At 41.2% G+C, this 18,034-nt stretch overlaps 1 protein-coding gene across 6 annotated transcripts in view; it reads right to left on the reverse strand.

The window, feature by feature from the left end:
• Positions 1 to 808: 808 nt before the first annotated feature.
• The window catches only part of NCOA2 (nuclear receptor coactivator 2), a 291,022-nt gene continuing 273,796 nt past the window's right edge, over positions 809 to 18,034 (reverse strand). For 5 of the 6 annotated variants that reach the window (XM_047074015.1, XM_047074020.1, XM_047074019.1 and 2 more), the window contains 5 exons: positions 16,691 to 16,925; positions 14,711 to 14,888; positions 13,546 to 13,744; positions 10,506 to 10,595; positions 809 to 4,676 (listed from right to left, as the gene is read on the reverse strand). In XM_047074015.1, coding sequence (XP_046929971.1) covers positions 4,665 to 4,676; positions 10,506 to 10,595; positions 13,546 to 13,744; positions 14,711 to 14,888; positions 16,691 to 16,925 — 714 coding nt within the window. In that variant the 3' untranslated portion in view covers positions 809 to 4,664. The remainder of the gene's footprint in view (positions 4,677 to 10,505; positions 10,596 to 13,545; positions 13,745 to 14,710; positions 14,889 to 16,690; positions 16,926 to 18,034) is intronic. The other variant, XM_047074017.1, reaches the window with a different exon arrangement.

Consider the following 18,034-nt stretch of genomic DNA (forward strand, 5'->3'; position numbering starts at 1 on the left):
TTCCTTCCTTTAATATAGTTAATAGCATTGATAGTTTTTTTTTCTTTTCTCTTCTTTTCTCTAAGATTTTATTTTTTTAAGTAATCTCTACACGCAATGTGGAACTTGAACTCCCAACCCCAATATCATCAAAAGCCACATGCTCTACTGACTAAGCCAGCCAGGCACCCCAGCATGGATAGAATTTTCTATTCATTCATCTTGTTTTTGTATCTTTTAAAAATACAATTCCAGATTATATTTACTAGTATTACTAGTAATATTTACTAGTATTTCATTACTAGTATTTACTATATTTACATATATTCACTAGTATATTACTAGTATATTTACTAGTATTTACTAGTATTTCATGTAGTTTATAACTTGGGTTTTAGGAATTATACTTGTATCATTTATCAACTATTAACAAAACAATCGATTAAAACGATCATGAATATTCTGATGTGATGTATAACCTGAATAACCAGTCAGAAGTCCATATTGTTCTCACGTTTTTTGGGAAAATGAGGGAAAGGAGGTGGAACACTCTGGTGAGAAGAGTAGTGACATCACTTGGGATTCTGCAGACCTATGTTCAGCCTGTATTTGCCATTAAGTTGTTAGATAACCAAGACGTCACCTCCCTTGGCTTCAAACTGAAAATCTGTGAAACGGGCCAGTGGGAGAACCAAATGTTTAAGTGCTAGAAATAGTGTCAACTATTGTATGAATGTAAGGAAGTACTAAATTCCAAGTCAGATATTTTAAAAATTAAGAGCAATTACGAATGGAGATAGAATATATAAACACATTAAAATCTCCCAAGCCATGTAAAACCCGAAGGCATTAAAATTTATTAAATGATGCAATAACAACAGAATTCTTTATTTACAATAGCATTATTTAACATCAAATAAGCAAATAGCATCAGCAAAGCAATATTAACTTGCATAAATGTATTTAAAATTTCTCTGAATATATCTACCTTTGCATAAACTGCTCACACTAGAAATACAAACATCAATGCAGGTGAACAAAGTGATGTTCAGAGTCAACTCCATTTTGAAAATAAATCACAACCTGAAACACTGTAAGCTTTCTCCTGAAGAACCATAGTTAATATATTGCTTAATTTTACCCTTGTATAATCTTTTCATATACACACATCTCAGATGCAACTTCATGAGGAACTGTACAAATAAAACCCACAAATGACAAAGGAACAAAAATGACAGTTAAATGTTTGAAGAAATGTATCATCATCACTATTCAACAACATAAAGGTTAAGTGATGATGCACTTATTCAAAAATTGTACACAATTCACTATACAAATATAATACATTGGACAGCTATGTAGGAATATACAAGACTTAAAAACAGATCTAAGGCATTATGCTAGATTTTAGCATTTTGAGGTTCTTGCACATAGCTTTTACCTGTAGTAAGAAACTTAAAAGATTTTGTTTTCCTCTATAAAGAAACACCAGGGAGAAAATTCTAATTAAAATCGAAGCCACTACAGTAATTTTCTTTTGTGCAGAGAATGCTTTGCTCTTAGGCAGCATACTACCATACAAATACTAGAAAATTTTAAATTCACACCAACAATTAATGGCTTAAGTTGCATTTCAAAATTGATTGTGTATCTTTGGGTTCTGCAAGTGGATCTGTGCCACCCATTTCATGTGTTAAGCCCATATGAACTCCATTTTTAAACACAGATTAAAAATTGCATTATATAAACTGCAAAAACATTGCTTTCAGTTATTACAGGCCGTAAGAGATACACGTGGGAGGGGCATTTTTAGTCTTTGAGTCAAACGAATTCATTGTAGTAAAACAGCTCACTTCACTTTTTAAACTTAGCACATTACATGAACACTTAAATGAGTTTTACAACCAAGTTAATGTATGTATACTTTTCACATTATGTGTTTTTCACATTTAGTAATATAAGTAAAACACTGATTATTTGTTCTATTAAAACAAAACCAAGTACTCAGTCTGACAAATTTATTGTTTACAGCATGAGAAATACTGATAATGAAGGGGACTGATTTGGCTTTTGCTTCTACAGTGATCAATATGATCAGAGGATTCCTTCACTGACTTTTCTCTTTTCAGTTAGATGTAAAGCAAAATCCATTACCTGGTCTGAGCCATCAGGGAATTTATAATCTCTCTTCCTTCAAAACAGTAATGATCGTGAATTATTCTAAATTATCGGTATCAGAGGTTTGCAGATTTGTCTGAATTGGGATTGACATTAAGACACAGTGGGCAGATGGATAAACAATCAAAGATACACTGATATTCTGGGGACAGTGTTTTAGTGAAAAGGGACTTGAAACAAAGCCAGTTTAAACTCCATTTCTCTTCTGTGCTGTGTGAAGATAAAGTCATTCCAATTCACATATTTCTAAAAAATCAACTTAAAACCGGTCACAGTAAACTGGGTAATGTGAGCCTCATCACACCGATGAGGTCACGGAGTTTCGGGCCAACATCTGCTCATTTTTTCCATCACGACTGGGCAACCCAGTGGTTCGGTTGAGAAAAGTAGAGCATTTCGAGGGGGACACGTGAACTGGTGGCCGCTGAGAAGTGCTGTTCCTGGCCACCTCCCTGTAGCGAGCGATACCCCTCTCAAGTGGGAAAAAAGTATCGAAATGCAAATTTCCAGAAAAATTTCTTTAGTATGGAGCAACACTTTCAGACTGTCTACTTAACCAGTTATCTTTGGGCTATATCTCTTTCTATACTCCATAATTTGCACATATAGAGAGAGATATAAATATAAATAGGGGTAGTTTGTACATTTTTCACCCTGCCACAAATAAACAAACAAATTTCAAGGAAAAACCTCTCTGTTCCTAAAAAGCCTGGCTAATGAGATATAAAATGCTTTGCTTTTTAGACATCAAAAAGACATCATTCTGAAATTTAGGTAAGAAAGTATGTGTTTTAGGGGTTGGGGAGAAATAGCTCAAAAAAGGTCATCAGTTTCTTGGTATTGCAGTTGTCGGAAACTGATGCCAATTAATAAAAGATTATTCCCCTACCAGAGTGGGCAAGAAAAACAACCATAAAAGTGGCCTGCTTAGTAACATGTAGTCTTTCTAAGGTTCATTAAGAAAGAATATAAACATATAAAAATCAAGAATTGGTTCCTACAGCGGCTGCATATCATATAGATTAGATAAATGATTTATGAGCAGAATCACAAGGTTTAGAAAATAAAAAGTCTTAAGTCTACAAATTAGGTCTAATCAAGGCATTGATATCCTTTACAAAACACCTTTAGGAGACATTGCTATGAAGATATCTAATTTAATACTGAAGTACCTCATTTTTGAGTCAATTCCACAATATGTATACCTCACAAAAATTATACAATTAAAACACTTAAGTTCTCAACTTAAATTATTGCTTGTTTACATATAAATTGGATTTTATGTACCTTACAAAACTTCGGCTTCATCAGCACTGCTAGAAAACAAAATAAAAAACACATGGCGGAGGTTAAATCTGTTGTGATATCTGCTGTCAATTTTAAACACACGGTTACTTTCTCCCGTTCTTGTAGGCCAGTGTTGCTGGGGAACAGAATAAACATGCTTTCAAAGCAGGTATCCTTAGTTGGATTGTATCAAGTCCTAACTTGGCTCCTCTCCTTGCCAGTAAATGCTTTTTTTCTGAAATTTAATAGTTAGCAATTGACAGTGGCTGGCAAAACATTTAAGGAAATAAAGGGCTTACCTGGTTTCTGTTGCGTTTAAAAAAAAAAAAAAGCGAAAGTAGGGAAGGCTGACAGGGGAAGGAAGAGTCAGGATTGGATGGAGAAGACGCTAATCAAAGCTGTCTTATCAATCTAAAGGGAACTTAGTTTGGAAATGAACAATATTTCTTCTTGATTCACAATTTAGGTGGAATAGTTTGATTTTGACAAAGAAAAAAAGAAAAAAGCACTTGTTAATATCAACAGCCCTCTCACAGGCTCCTTTTTCTCTGTTCGGTAATGGACACTCTTCTCAACATGGTCTCTAGAGCTTCTACCAAGATACAACTATGACTTTACTGGTCTTCACTTCCTGGGTGTCTCTGTACATACAGCGCTGTCCGTGGTGTCTGCTCTGCTTTTATCCCAAATGCAGGCTTTAGGTTAAAACACCTTTTAGTGTGTGTATTTTTTTTTTTTTTTTAACTCTTTTCTTTCCCGAGATGAAATCTTAATCTTTTGCACTAGACTGATTAGCCAGGGAAAACAAAGCAAGAAACCAGTGTCTGGAACCAAACAGGAACAGAACAAGAGCATGGTTGTTTTCCTTAAATACATACATTTAAATACATTCAATCTGACATGGGTATGAAATTTGCCTGTCAACATTTACTTTGCAGGAGAGATCTAAGTTGCACTAAGGTGAATGCAGTGAACAGACTGAGCAACTGTCTGGACGCGAGCTTCAGACTGTCAAGAGAAGAGGCGGCTCCTCCTGCAACAGCCAGGTGGACTCCGCCCCGGGAGCCAGGGCCCCGGCCCGTCTGCTGACCTGGCTCTGGCAGAACTGGCTGGCAGGTCGATTGGGTCAAAACAGATAGACACAGCTCTCCAGGCCGGTAAGTGTTTTGAGCAAGTGAGCCCCGTCAGCTGAAGAGAGAAGCAACCAGCTACCTTCAGTGTCAGCAGTATTTCTGCAGGAAAACAGAGAAAATTGTGAAGTACCTCTGAATTTTTTATAACACCATCATAAAGCTCATCACAGAATCATCAATATACTTGGCCATTTTTAAATAGTGTCGTTCCCGTTTTAAATAGTGTCTGTCTGGCTGAATTACACTTGATTTTGAGGCAGACAGGCAGGAGGCCCTGTTCCTCGCTGAGCACACTCCTCCCTTAAGGCCAGCAGATCCTCCGCGCCACTTTGAAGGACGAGAGGCTTCAGTGAATGACTGCTGCTCTCTCACCAATGACGTCCTGTACCAATGTCCTCACCCACCGTCTCAAACGACGTTGCAGAGATACCTCGTTGCTGAGCTGCCCTGGCTTTCTGACAATATCCGATTCAGAAGCGGCCACCGCTTCCTCAATCCTTCCTCAAAATCATCCAGTACAAACCGACTTTCAACAAAACGTCCCTCTTGACTTTCTCTTACAGAGATACTCCCGGGGTTCCGTGGGGTGTTTTCCTGGCTTCAGGGAGCTGAATAAACCAGGATTTTGGATCTACGGATATTCTCGCCAGTTTCTGGTTGCTATGCCATGATGGTTTCAATGAGGGCTGTAGTGAGCAAGAATCATGTGAGGTGTCTGACTGGTTGGTGCATGTCTGTCAGTGCTTTTCTTTGGTTATTGACTATGTTTTTGACTATGTTCCACCCCCCCCCCAAAAAAAAGGTTTCATCCATGTAGCAAATATTAATTATCCACTCTGTGCCAGGTGCTGAGGCTATAACCAAAACAATGTATTTCTGGTCACCGCCATCAAAACATTGAGTGGGCCAGGGAGACAAATAACAACATGGTCCGAATTATGTGAGAGGAAATACTGGGTGCTGTGAGGACACATAACAACTGTTTCTGGGATTTAGATACGAAGGCATAGCTAGCACATCAGGGCCATTAAAGATTATCTAGTAAGATCAGAGAGTAAGCCCAAAATAATCAATTTCACCACACTACCCTGCAAAGACCGACTGGGGGAAACTGCTGCCAGATCATGAATTCTAGTGGTCAAAGGTGGGATTACATTCCTGGTCTGGAGCACAATTCTCCCAAGCTTAAAACATTAGTTTAGGAGAATCCCTCTGATTGTATTTCCTCTTAGAGAAGAACAGTGAATGTACTTTTCTCTTTGATATAAAGCCGGATTATATATTTATTTCCAATTTGTGTCACATGATTTCATATGGAAATACTCCACAGCTCTAAAATATGAAAAAAATCCTTCGATTTTCCAGTTACTCTAGAAAAACAAATTCTACTGAGAAGTATTAATGTCCTTAGCAACTTGAAGGCAGTATTCTTTAACATGAATGGATTATCAGTAAGCAGCTATCACCCAGGAGCAGTGTACTGAAAGAGAATGTTGAGCATGCCGTGGATATCTAAAGTGACACTGGTTGGCTTGGCATCCGGCTGTGTCACTTCAGGGGTGGAGAGTCACTTTATCTTTCTGTCCCTAATACTTCCTAGGGCTGTTGTGAGGACTAAACAAAATCATGTACACGAGGTATCTAAATAGTTCTGGGAACATAAAAAGTATTCGGTGAATGTCATCACCACTATCCTTATCATCACTGCCTGGAAGCTGGTCCTAGTTAGTGATCGATTTCCATAACACCAGTAAATACAAGTAATTATAGTTACACTTTATACAAGAGCCATGCAGCTGACCAGTAAACTCAATTTTGATATGTTTAAACATATGTAAAACATAGAGGCATGCTAGAAGTCCTTGTAAAAAGAAGAATCTTTTGGTTGTGTAAAATCACCGCTCCTCTCTACATAGCATTTTGGTAAACCCACAGTTGTATATACTAGCTCTGCTTAAAGCAAGGTACAATTTTAATCTCCATTTCAAGATAAGTGGAACACCAATTCGATTAGTAATGAAACACTGGTTTCTTTTCTTTTTTAAAGATTCTTTCCATATCCTGCTTTTTTTTCTTTTTTAATGTTTATTTTTGAGAGAGAGAGAGAGACCGAGTGAGCAAACACGAGCAAGAGATGGACAGAAAGAGAGAAGGAGACACAGAATCCAAAGCGGGCTCCAGGCTCCGAGCTGTCAGCACAGAGCCTAACGTGGGACTCGAACTCACGAACCGTGAGATCATGACCTAAGCTGAAGTCGGACACTCAACTGATTGAGCCACCGAGGCGCCCCAAACCACTGGTTTCTAGCTCAACAAATAGAACCAGGTTACCAATATAAATTCTGAAAAGTTCCTTGATTCACAACAGCAGCAGAGAATATTACAGAAACACAAGAGGACAGAGATGACTGGATCCCTCTCTTTGCACATAATCAGTAGAATGGTGACAAGTGCAGTGATTTCCAGTTATTACTCATGGATCAGAAGGGATATACTGTACATATTACTTTCTGAAGGAAACAAGAGTGTCTGACAGACTGTCCTCTGGCCTTAATATTCAGCATGAACAAAGTATAGATGGGAAGCCAGATTCAAGAGGGGGTCTGGGAGAAACAAAGAAAGTGGGAGGGGCATAAATGGTCCAGGCTAGATGACTACAGGGAGAGAGTTCTCACCAGAGATCCTGAAGAGTACTTTTGATAGCGAGAACATCCTATATTTACTGAAAGTTGCTTTTGTGACATTGATGCTAATCTTTCCATTTGAGTTTTAGCGGGCACCCATCAGGGGCCTAGATGTGCGTGAAGGTGGTTCTACTGGCCCACCTTGCCTGCAGCTTTACCTCTCCACTTTGCCCAGGCCCCACTCTGCGGATTAGTCCTTCCAGCTTGAAGGCCCCTGCCTCTCTCTGGTGTTCCTCACAGTGGTCTTCCTCTTTGTGATATGTGCCCCCACACGCTAGCTGTGCGAGCTTGGGCAAATTCCCTCATCCTCTGAGACTCCGTCTCCTCATCCGTAAGTGTTGATGAGGCCTAAATATCTCTGATGGGCCCAGTATGGTTCCTGTATACTAGAGACCAAAAGGTACATTCCCTTTCCTCACTTCAGAGGTTTTTCCCCTCCTGAGATTTAGTATCCTAATGCCTGAAGCCGAGGACGCTCTTCAATATGTAGCCAAATCTTTACCGTCTGTCCCACAGTGTGGTGTATTTCTTTGCCCTTCGGGCTCTATAAAAAACCAGAAGGGAATGGCAGCCAAATTTGTTTCTTCTGGGGCTTCTCCAATGTTACTTTCATAAAACCTTTAGAGAAACGTCCCAGGAGCTCCATGTCCCCTCTGGGAAAGTGGGCGGCAGAGTACAGGGGCTAGTAATGCACGCGTGGGGGGTGAGCCTTGTCTCAGCTTCCTTCCTCGTATTGCAGGATCTTGGGCAACTCATCAAGCCCTCAAAACAGTAGTTCTACCATACGGTTATGATTGGTTTACATCAACTAATCTAAATAAAGCTCTCAGCAGATAATCAGGCTTGCAGTGAATGCTCCATACCTGTTGGTTTTTTTCTGGAATTAAAAAAAAAGATTAGGGGCCATCCAAGTGTTCTGCTGTATAGTACACAAGTCTGTCTTCTGTAATAGGGCAGCAGAAGGATATAAGGCAAGTCAAACTGGGGGGCTCTCGGGAGACAGGAGTGGAAGACGGGGCTGCTGGCCTGGGCCAGGCAGGGCATCTGAGCACCTGGCCCTATAAACTGGCTCTCCCGGGTGCTTGCTTTGTGTCCCTGTCCTAGGCTGGCACACAGTCACACTGAAGGTGGAGGAAGGGAGGTCAGATCCTGTCATGGTGGGTTCAGGGAGGGAAATGCAGTCCTGACCCCCAAATGCATTTTTCCTCCCACAGAGCTATGATGTGCTGAAAGGTTAAGCTCCCTGGCACTTTTGGGTTAACGTGGGCTGTCCTTTAGCAGAAGCCTAATTATCACTAATGTCATCATTCCTCTGGGAAGTGCGTCCCAGGTTTTAAGCTTCTACTTTTTGCACATAAGCCATCACTGATTTCTTGTGGTCACTCTGTAGAGGTGCAGTGCGGTAGGGGAGGCTGGGCTGGCAGGAGAAAGGTGCCACCCCCCTAAGGGGCTTCAAACTTCAATCAATGGCACATTTAGAGTCTGCACACATAGTCAACATGGAATATACTCTATTTTTCGTTTGGCTTACTGTAGCGACGTTAACCATTTAGATGAGCTCTGCATCTGGGTAAATACATCATCTGTAGGATTCCTACCCAGGGGCGTCTCTACCATGTGTGGCTGTGGTTGTTTAAACAAGAAAAACCACAAAGAGAAAATTCACACACCGTGTATTTAAAGTCTGGAGCTATACCTTTTTTTTTCTTAATTTAAAAGTTTTTTAAAAGTTTGTTTATTTATTTTGAGAGAGGCAGAGAGAGTGGGAGAGATCCCAAGCAGGGCTTGAACCCACGAATTGTGAGATCAATGACCTAAGCCACAACCAAGAGTCAGATGCTTAACTGACTGAGCCACCTAGGAGCCCCATTTTTATTTTTTTATTAAGATAAATTTTTTTAATGTTTTTATTTTTGAGAGAGAGAGAGAAAGAGAGAGAGGGACAGTGAGAGCAGCGGAGGGGCAGAGAGAGACGGAGACAGAATCTGAAGCGGGCTCCTGGCTCCGAGCTATCAGCGCAGAGCCCGACATGGGGCTTGAACTCACAGGCTGTGAGATCATGACCTGAGCCGAAGCTGGATGCCCAACCGACTGAGCCACCCAGGCGCACCCCCCCATTTTAATTTTTTTTTAAAGTAATCTCTATACCCAATGTGGGGCTCAGACTCATGACTCAGAAATCGAGTTAGATGCTCTACCAACTGAGCCCAGCCAGGCACTGCTGCATCTATTCCTTTTTAAACTTAGATATTAACAAAACCAATCAAGATCCACTTTTCTGTAGGAAACTCAACACCGATCCTCTATTTTCTCCATTGAGAGAGACTTTTTAACTTAAAAATAAACTCAACCTGGGGCACCTGGGTGGCTCAGTCAGTTGAGCGTCCGACTTCAGCTCAGGTCATGATCTCACGGCTTGTGAGTTTGAGCCCCACGTCGGGCTCTGTGCTGACGGCTCAGAGCCTGGAGCCTCTTCAGATTCCGTGTCTTTTTCTCTCTGCCCCTCCCCTGCTCACACTGTCTCTGTCTCCCAAAAATAAACACTAAAAAAAAAAAAAAGGAAACTCATCTATTGCTAAGGATTATATCCCTTACCTTGAGAGGGCCCTGCAGGCCCATTTACTATGTGCTAAGCTGCTCACAGAGCCTTCCTGTTAACTATCAGCTGCTAGACACACAATTCAGTTGAGTTCCAAGAATGGATTATTCTTTTTCAAGATTTGATTGAACATGGTACTATCACTCTTCTTAGAACAAGGGTTGGAGGTAATATGCAAATAATATATAAGACTGTTGCTTAAACAAAGTGAAATATAGACAAACTCTTAACAGGAATAAACACAGACTTAATTAAGGGATAGGGAATAATTGTAAGTTAGCTCCTCTTTATCCTCCTGAAAATCTAACATTATGATTCAGAAAAAGTAAAAATAAATCAAAGTTTGCCTTAACATGACTAATACACTGCTACTTTTTTGGCTTTGCTATGATAATATCATTCCAGGGCAAAATTAGTGTTTTTAATTCACACGCCACCATCAGCTCAGTTAAAATGAGCTTAAAGAAATAATTATTCACAGAAAAACTATTGAATGTCAGATGAAATTAGAAGATATTTTTAAAAATCACAAGCGTTACAACTGTCTTCAATCTATTGGCTGACAGTGAGTCTGCCAGTTTTGCTCTATAAAATATCCATGTTCACCTTACTACCCTGTTCACATATTTCTTTGCCATTTCTTACCCGTGATGCGTCTCCCTCCTGCTTAATCATATCCATTCCAGGCAGCTGGTTTGGGAAAAGGTTGCCTCCCCTCAGAGCAGGGTCATTAACCTGAGGGCACAAGACAGGACAGCGGCTCCACTCAGTGGGATGTCCAAAAGTGTTGTAGGGAACAACCAACCGACCTTCCTCCTCGTCTTTGTTCTTAAGAGTAGAATTACGGGGAAAGGTGGCTTTGTAAAAGTGGTCCCATCCCTAGACCTACTCTCCCATGTATAGATCTGGTGGGAGGTGGGGGAGTTGGGAGGAACAGGGAAATAAATACTTACACTAACTGCCTTCAAAATTAAATTTTATTGGCATTTTGTATAGAAGTTTGACAGTCTCGATCATACTTGAAACATTTTCATGCCTTAACATGTTCACCTTTTTGGATGATTCAAATTAGACCAGTGACTCATATTTGGGACTTCGGAGCCATCTGAGAAGCTCCTAATACCTCTGTTACTTAGGCAAGTTATTGATTAGCAAGAGCAAGTCTGAGTACCCAACAGTGCTGAACTTTGTGCCTCTTAAGTGAATTATTCATCAGCACTCATACAATTCTTTCACAAATTACAAAGTAAAGATACACATGCAAATACTGTACAGGACTGGTTTTATCAGAAGAAACACGCTGCAGTTGTGTTTTTTAGGTTTCCAAATTAATCCTAATAATCAAAAGGTTTAAATCTATGTAAAAGTTTCTTTGCCAAAGCAATCTGGATTACTAAAAATGTACCAATTTGGGGCACCTGGGTGGCTCAGTCAGTTAAGCATCTGACTTCAGCTCAGGTCATGATCTCATGGTTCATGAATTCAAGCCCCATATCAGGTTCTGTGCTGATAGCTTTGAGCCTGGAGCCTCCTTCAGATTCTGTGTCTCCCTCTCTCTCTCTCTCTCTCTCTCTCTCTGCCCTTCCCTCATTTACATGTGCGCGCGCACGCTCTCTCTCTCCCTCCCTCAAAAATAAAACGGCATCACTTCCAGGTAGGTTGACTATGACCCATGGTAGAGTAGACCATCTGGGTGGCCCTTGCTTTGTACAGTCTCCCTAGGAAGCAAATCAGGAGCCACTAGTGGCCCTTTCTGTAGAAAATTCAAAATTAACACCATGTTTCCTCCATCGAAAAGATAAAACTCTTTTTTTTTTTTTTTGAAAGACAGATGGAGAGAGAGAGAATCCCAAGCAGGTGCAGGCTTGAACTCACAAACTGTGAGATCATGATGATGATCTGAGCTGAAAACCAGGGTCAGATGCTTAACCGACTGAGCCACCCGAGTGCCCCAATAATCTATCTTTAGTTATGTCTAATTTACCCAAGTAAGCCACCATTGATGGTTTAGTCACCATCAATTCAACTACAGAAAGGCGAATTATTATTACCCACACAGAGCTTTCTTAAATTGCAAAGGGCTTTAAATTTCCTTATGCACTACTCTGCATTTTTATTAACATCTTCTCATAGAATAAAACAGAGGTGCTGTAAATAAATTTACTAAAATTTCCTCACAAGTTGTGGGGCACCAACATCAGACGAAATAGACTAATCCAACCTTCAGTCTTTCACCACTCTCACAATCATGATCTGACTGAACGCACAGTCCTGTCAGTGACTTACTAAGTCATTTAACCTGCCCATGCCTCGATTTCTCCACAGATGAAATAAGACTCAGGGTCTTTGCCACATTGATACTTTGCGTGAACTACTGAGGCAGTAGAATGCCAAGCATTTTGTGCCCTTTAAACATAAGTTCTTCTGGGGCGCCTGGGTGGCTTGGTCGGTTAAGCGTCCGACTTCGGCTCAGGTCATGATCTCACGGTCTGTGAGTTCGAGCCCCACGTCGGGCTCTGTGCTGACAGCTCAGAGCCTGGAGCCTGTTTCAGATTCTGTGTCTCCCTCTCTCTGACCCTCCCCCGTTCATGCTCTGTCTCTCTCTGTCTCAAAAATAAATAAACGTTTAAAAAAAATTAAAAAAACATAAGTTCTTCTGTAAACACAATTTAAAAATTTTTAACTAACACCTTTATCTGTGGATAAATTCTGAATTTCTGAATCCCAGATTCTGAATCCTAGGCTGGCCACCCGAGATATCAATGCTTTGCGTCTCTCTGCCACCAAGTGAAGCTGGTGTACACTTAGGGATAGCAGAATCACTAGTCTTATTCAGAAATACAGCCTTAAGCAGAATTGTTTAAAAAACACTGACCAGGGGGGCGCCTGGGTGGCTCCGACATCGGCTCGGGTCATGATCTCAGGGTTTGTGAGTTTAGGCCCCGGGTAGACTCTGTGCTGACAGCTCAGAGCCTGGATCCTGCTTCAGATTCATTCTCTCTCTCTCTCTCTCTCTCTCTCTCTCTCTCTTCCCCTTCCCCCCACTCGTGCTCGGTCTCTCCCTCTCAAAAATAAAAATTAAAAAAAAAAAATTAAAAAAAAATTGACCCGAAAAACATGGCACTCACACCCCAGAGATGATAAAGAATAGTTTTTGGATGATCAGTGTCAGTCTCCCTGCACGAGTGAAGTATCCTTTAAAGCTAACTGGCCGGGGGCGGCGGGAGGGGGTGGGATGGGAGGTGGTGGTGGAAATACAGCTAATTGGATGGCAAGCAGTTAGTTTGGCCTTTGCGATTCGTCTGGTTTTTCATTCAGAAGAAAATCAGTTCTTAAACTATAAATCCAAAATAAAGCTACTTAAGAAGTACATTTACCATTCCATTTTTAGAGATTCATTTTAGATATTGCTAAGCTCCTCAAATAAGAAAATACTTAAATGACAAGACAGTTAAGAAATATTTTAAAAGATCCTTGAGCAGTCAGGAATCCTTTCATGTTTATTTTGTCATTAACAAGTATTTCTGTTAGTGGCACTAACACAGGTGAAAGTAAGGTGAGAAAACACTGATCAAAATACATGTGGGAGTTGATGGCAGATGTTAAGTACATGGAAAGATACACTGAATGCGGAAATAGACAAAAAGTTATCAGAAGACGATGGGCTGCTCCTCAGGGTGCTCACCTGCTCGGGACCCATGGAGGACAGCCCCGACGTAGGCACGGAGGTCACTGAGGTCATGCTGATCTGTCCTGTCATCTGGTTCATGTTGCTCATCCCACCTGTGTTGGTCGCCATGGATACATTGATGTTCATATTGTTGTTGTACATGCTGGTGTTTGCTTGTTGCCCAAAGTGTGGTGGGGACTGTTGTGAAAACATGCTAGAACATAAGGAAAAGATTAAAATGTCAAGAGTTGTAGGGCAAAAAGGTGGGGAGTTTTGAGCACTTGTTTCTCACGTATTTACTTGAGGATGAGTAAGTATAGGCTGAAAGACCCCAGGGTGGGACAGCCAGCAGGGGTGAGGTCAGAGATGGTGGAGGAAGTGCTCAATGAGGCTGCAGGGGCGACCACAGTCCTCTCCTAACATCACTGTGAAAGTCTAGAGGTGTATCTTTCTCTTTCCTATCTGCACCGAACAAGCTTTTTATTTGTTTGCTTTTACTACATGTACTGATAAAGGATGCCTTCTAGAGCACTGCCTTCCATAGCAGTTTCGGTCTTTTTTTTTTTTTTTTTAATTTTTTTTTTTTTTAACGTTTATTTATTTTTTTGGGACAGAGAGAGACAGAGCATGAACGGGGGAGGGGCAGAGAGAGAAGGAGACACAGAATCGGAAACAGGCTCCAGGCTCTGAGCCATCAGCCCAGAGCCTGACGCGGGGCTCGAACTCACAGACCGCGAGATCGTGACCTGGCTGAAGTCGGACGCTTAACCGACAGCGCCACCCAGGCGCCCCGCAGTTTCGGTCTTAAACTGGTGGGGTGGTACCTTCTCAGGGGAGTTCCTTTTACTCCCAAGGAAGAGATATGCTAAACTTTTGTATTCTGGTAACTTCTGCCTACTTAGTAACTTTCCTACTTCGTAGTTTACTTGATATTGCTTGCTTGAGAAAAAAAATTAAGAAATATACAGAAAAGATGGGGCACCTGGCAGGCTCAGTCAGTAGAACATGTGACTCTTGATCTCAGGGTCATGAGTTCAAGTCCCACTGTTGAACACAGAGCTTACTCAATTAAAAAAAAAAAAAAAAAGAGAGAGAGAAAAAATACAGAAAAGAGACAGGCGGTCTACAGAAAAATTCCCTGGTGATCACTTATTTAAAAAGACACAGAAACACGGCATACCTGTTTCCACCCATATTCCCTTGCGCCCACCCATTCATGTCAGAGGAGGCCTGGTAGGCTGGATTAGCCTGAGACTGCTGCATCATGGGGCTCTGGGTATGTGCCATTCTGGGTGACATCAGAGGGCTCTGGGGTGTTGTGGCCCCAGTAAAGCCTGGATCAGGTTGCTGACTTATTCCTTAAAAAACAAAACAGAAATCCAAAGGAGACTGTTAGTTTTATTGTAGAGATTGGGGGGAAGAAAAGAGAACATTCAAATTACATACACATAGAAAATTACTTTCAAATACCTGATCATGTGCTGGTTAACCACATACATTTAAATTTTTTTTTTTCAACGTTTATTTATTTTGGGGACAGAGAGAGACAGAGCATGAACGGGGGAGGGGCAGAGAGAGAGGGAGACACAGAATCGGAAACAGGCTCCAGCCTCTGAGCCATCAGCCCAGAGCCCGACGCGGGGCTCGAACTCACGGACCGCGAGATCGTGACCTGGCTGAAGTCGGACGCTGAACCGACTGCGCCACCCAGGCGCCCCTAACCACATACATTTAAAAAAGGTTCCAAACTGGGATAAAAAGCATGAAGAAAAAAATTTCCAAATGTTGATTCTCTAAGGTAGTTACCTTGTCTAGAGATAGAGAAAATACTGTTCCTTCCCCTTATCCCTCTCTAAATCAAGAATTGGTCAAACATGTGTATTTCTCTTTTACCTGAAACAGTCTTCAAATTTTTATGTATCACTACAATTGGATTGTTTAAACTTTAAATCAGACTGAAGTTCAGCTATATATGAAAAGTTAACACATTTGAATAATTTTTTTATTGAACCAAGTCATTCTACAAGGAGATCCATGCATTTTTAAAAATAAGTAACTGCATCACAAAGGATTCTGTCTGTAAAGGGCTCTGCGGTATTTCAGTGCTACCTAAGAGGAGCAAGAATACATAGAAAAATTCAATGTAAGCTTCTTGTTCAGTTTAGAAGCAAATGGCATTTACACTAAAAGGAGAGAAGGAACTTTTAGAACACTTTCTGAAGTCATCAAAAAGGAAACAGGAAAGGAGCTTAGAAACAAAGGCGGCAACTTAGAAACTTTCAAGGAGGACGTAAAGGAAAATGCGTTTTTTGCCTAGATGTGTGTAATGTACATAGCTAATTAATGCTTAGGTTAGCTGAGAAAGAAAAGTTTATGATCACACAGAAAAACCCGCACATTATTTGGTTCTTTAAAGAAACAGGAGACATGAATTTAAGCACTACAGAGGCTTGATAGTTATTTGTAGATAACTCTGGCAAAAGACAGGGAAAATCATTTGGAATATTAATGTTAATGTAAGCACTTAACTTTTATCAATAATTCAACTATTAATTGAACATGACATGCACACAAATATGAATATTTATGACATTACACATCTGTCTCTTAAGACTGACGCTGAACAACAAATCAATATGAAGAAAACAAAGGGCCTTCCACTGGGGCTTCTATATAACACTTCTCAGGAATTATCTATTCATTGAAGATTTGGTATCATCTTTTTTTTCAAAAATTGGAGAATGTGTAATGCTTGAATTTTTGTAGGTCTTTCAACATTTTGTATGTATCTATTGATTTGTTTGAGTCAGACTCAGAGGTCTTCAAAAATAAATATATACATATGCACCCGTGTTTACAGACATTGACAGAAACACACACATCCACGCACACTCACACACACTTACTTCGGTCACTCTTAAAGTAAGACCTGCACTCAGAGAAAAGGTGGTACCTGAGCTGAGAGACTGGAAGGCACTGTGCTGGACCTGGGGACTCCTGACAAGCCCCAGCTGTCCTCCCAAGTTGCCTATCACTCCCTGGGTAGCCAGACTCATGTGGGAGCCATGCAAAGAGCTGTGAGAGAGGAGCTGAGACCCAAGAGCAGGGGACACTGGGGAGAAAGGGCTGGTGAAAGGTGGTGGGGATGTAAGTCCAGTACCGTAGTTTGGAGGAAATGGAAACTGCTGTGCATTTGCCTGGGGGATCCGGGGGTTGCTCAGAGTTGCTGGTAAACCACCAGGAGCCACCATGCTCGATGTCATGTTCAGCCCTTGTCCTCTCATCATCAGTGTTCGCTGCTGAACTTGCTGTTGCTGATGCATTTGTCTCTGTCGAAGATGCTGGTTCAGGATTTCCCTTTGTCTTTGGGCCAGCATCTGTGCATTAATAGGTGCCTAAAATGGGGGTGAAGTGGGGAATGCACAGAGGGGAACATTGGGGGAAGACACAGATTGAGAAACAAACTGTATATTAGAAATAAGACAACAAATGGTACTGTCTCATGTAAAATCATTTGGGAAATAAAATTACACGGAAAGAACATTTTATTTTTTATTTTAGAGACAGACAGAGAGAGGGAAGGAGTGCAAGTGGGGGAGAAGGGGGGAGAGAGAATCCTGAGCAGGTTCCAAGTGCAGCGCAGAGCCCAAGATGGGGCTCGATCTCACAAACCCTGAGATCATGACCTGAGTCAAAATCAAGAGTTGGACGCTCAACCGAATGAGCCACCCAGACGCCATGTGGAGAGAACATTTTAGAGTCGAACAGTAGGTGGGTGAGAATGTGGGCTTCTAAGTTCTACAGAGATGATGATTTTTCTGAAACCTTGCAATGACTGACATGGGTAACTTCAATGTTACTATGGATTAACTTGGAACTCACTGTGAGAGAACACAGTTAACTAAAGGACCTCATAATAATACCAGTCCTAGCTGTAAGATGAATGTCACAGAAACCTTGAAGATGACATTCAAATCTAAAGGGAAACCAGATCATTTGTGCCGAAATGTGGCTTGAAGTGCTTTGGAAAAGGCTGAACAGAGGCAGGGAGAGGGGAGGGAGTGTAGGGAGAGCGAGGTGATAGGAACATGCAAAGAGGCCAGGGCAGACTGAAGAGGAAAAGACAGATGGATGCAGGGAAGGATGTCAGTGCCTGCCACCCAGAAGAGGTAAAAGGCTGTTTATGGGGTCCTAGCAGTACAGAGTCAATACTCATTACTCCTGGATTCCGTATTTGTGAACTTACCTACTTGCTAAAATTTATTTGTAACCCCCAACTCTATATTCACAGCACTGTCAACGTCTATGGACATGCGCAAAAGAATTTGAGATGCCCAAGGTGCACATTATTCCCACCTAAGGCTGAAACAAGGTGACACTCTGCCTTCTTGTTTCAGCTCTCATACTGTAAGCGTCCTTTTTGTGGACTATTTAGTTCCACGTTTTTCACTCTGGTGTGCTTTTCCCAGGTGATTTTGCTCTTGACGGTGGTTCCTAAGAGTAG

This window comes from Lynx rufus, unplaced genomic scaffold (genome assembly GCF_022079265.1).
Source record: "Lynx rufus isolate CCGP_SWC_20201006 ecotype Redwood Valley unplaced genomic scaffold, mLynRuf1.p SCAF_12, whole genome shotgun sequence".
NCBI classification, from domain to species: domain Eukaryota; kingdom Metazoa; phylum Chordata; class Mammalia; order Carnivora; family Felidae; genus Lynx; species Lynx rufus.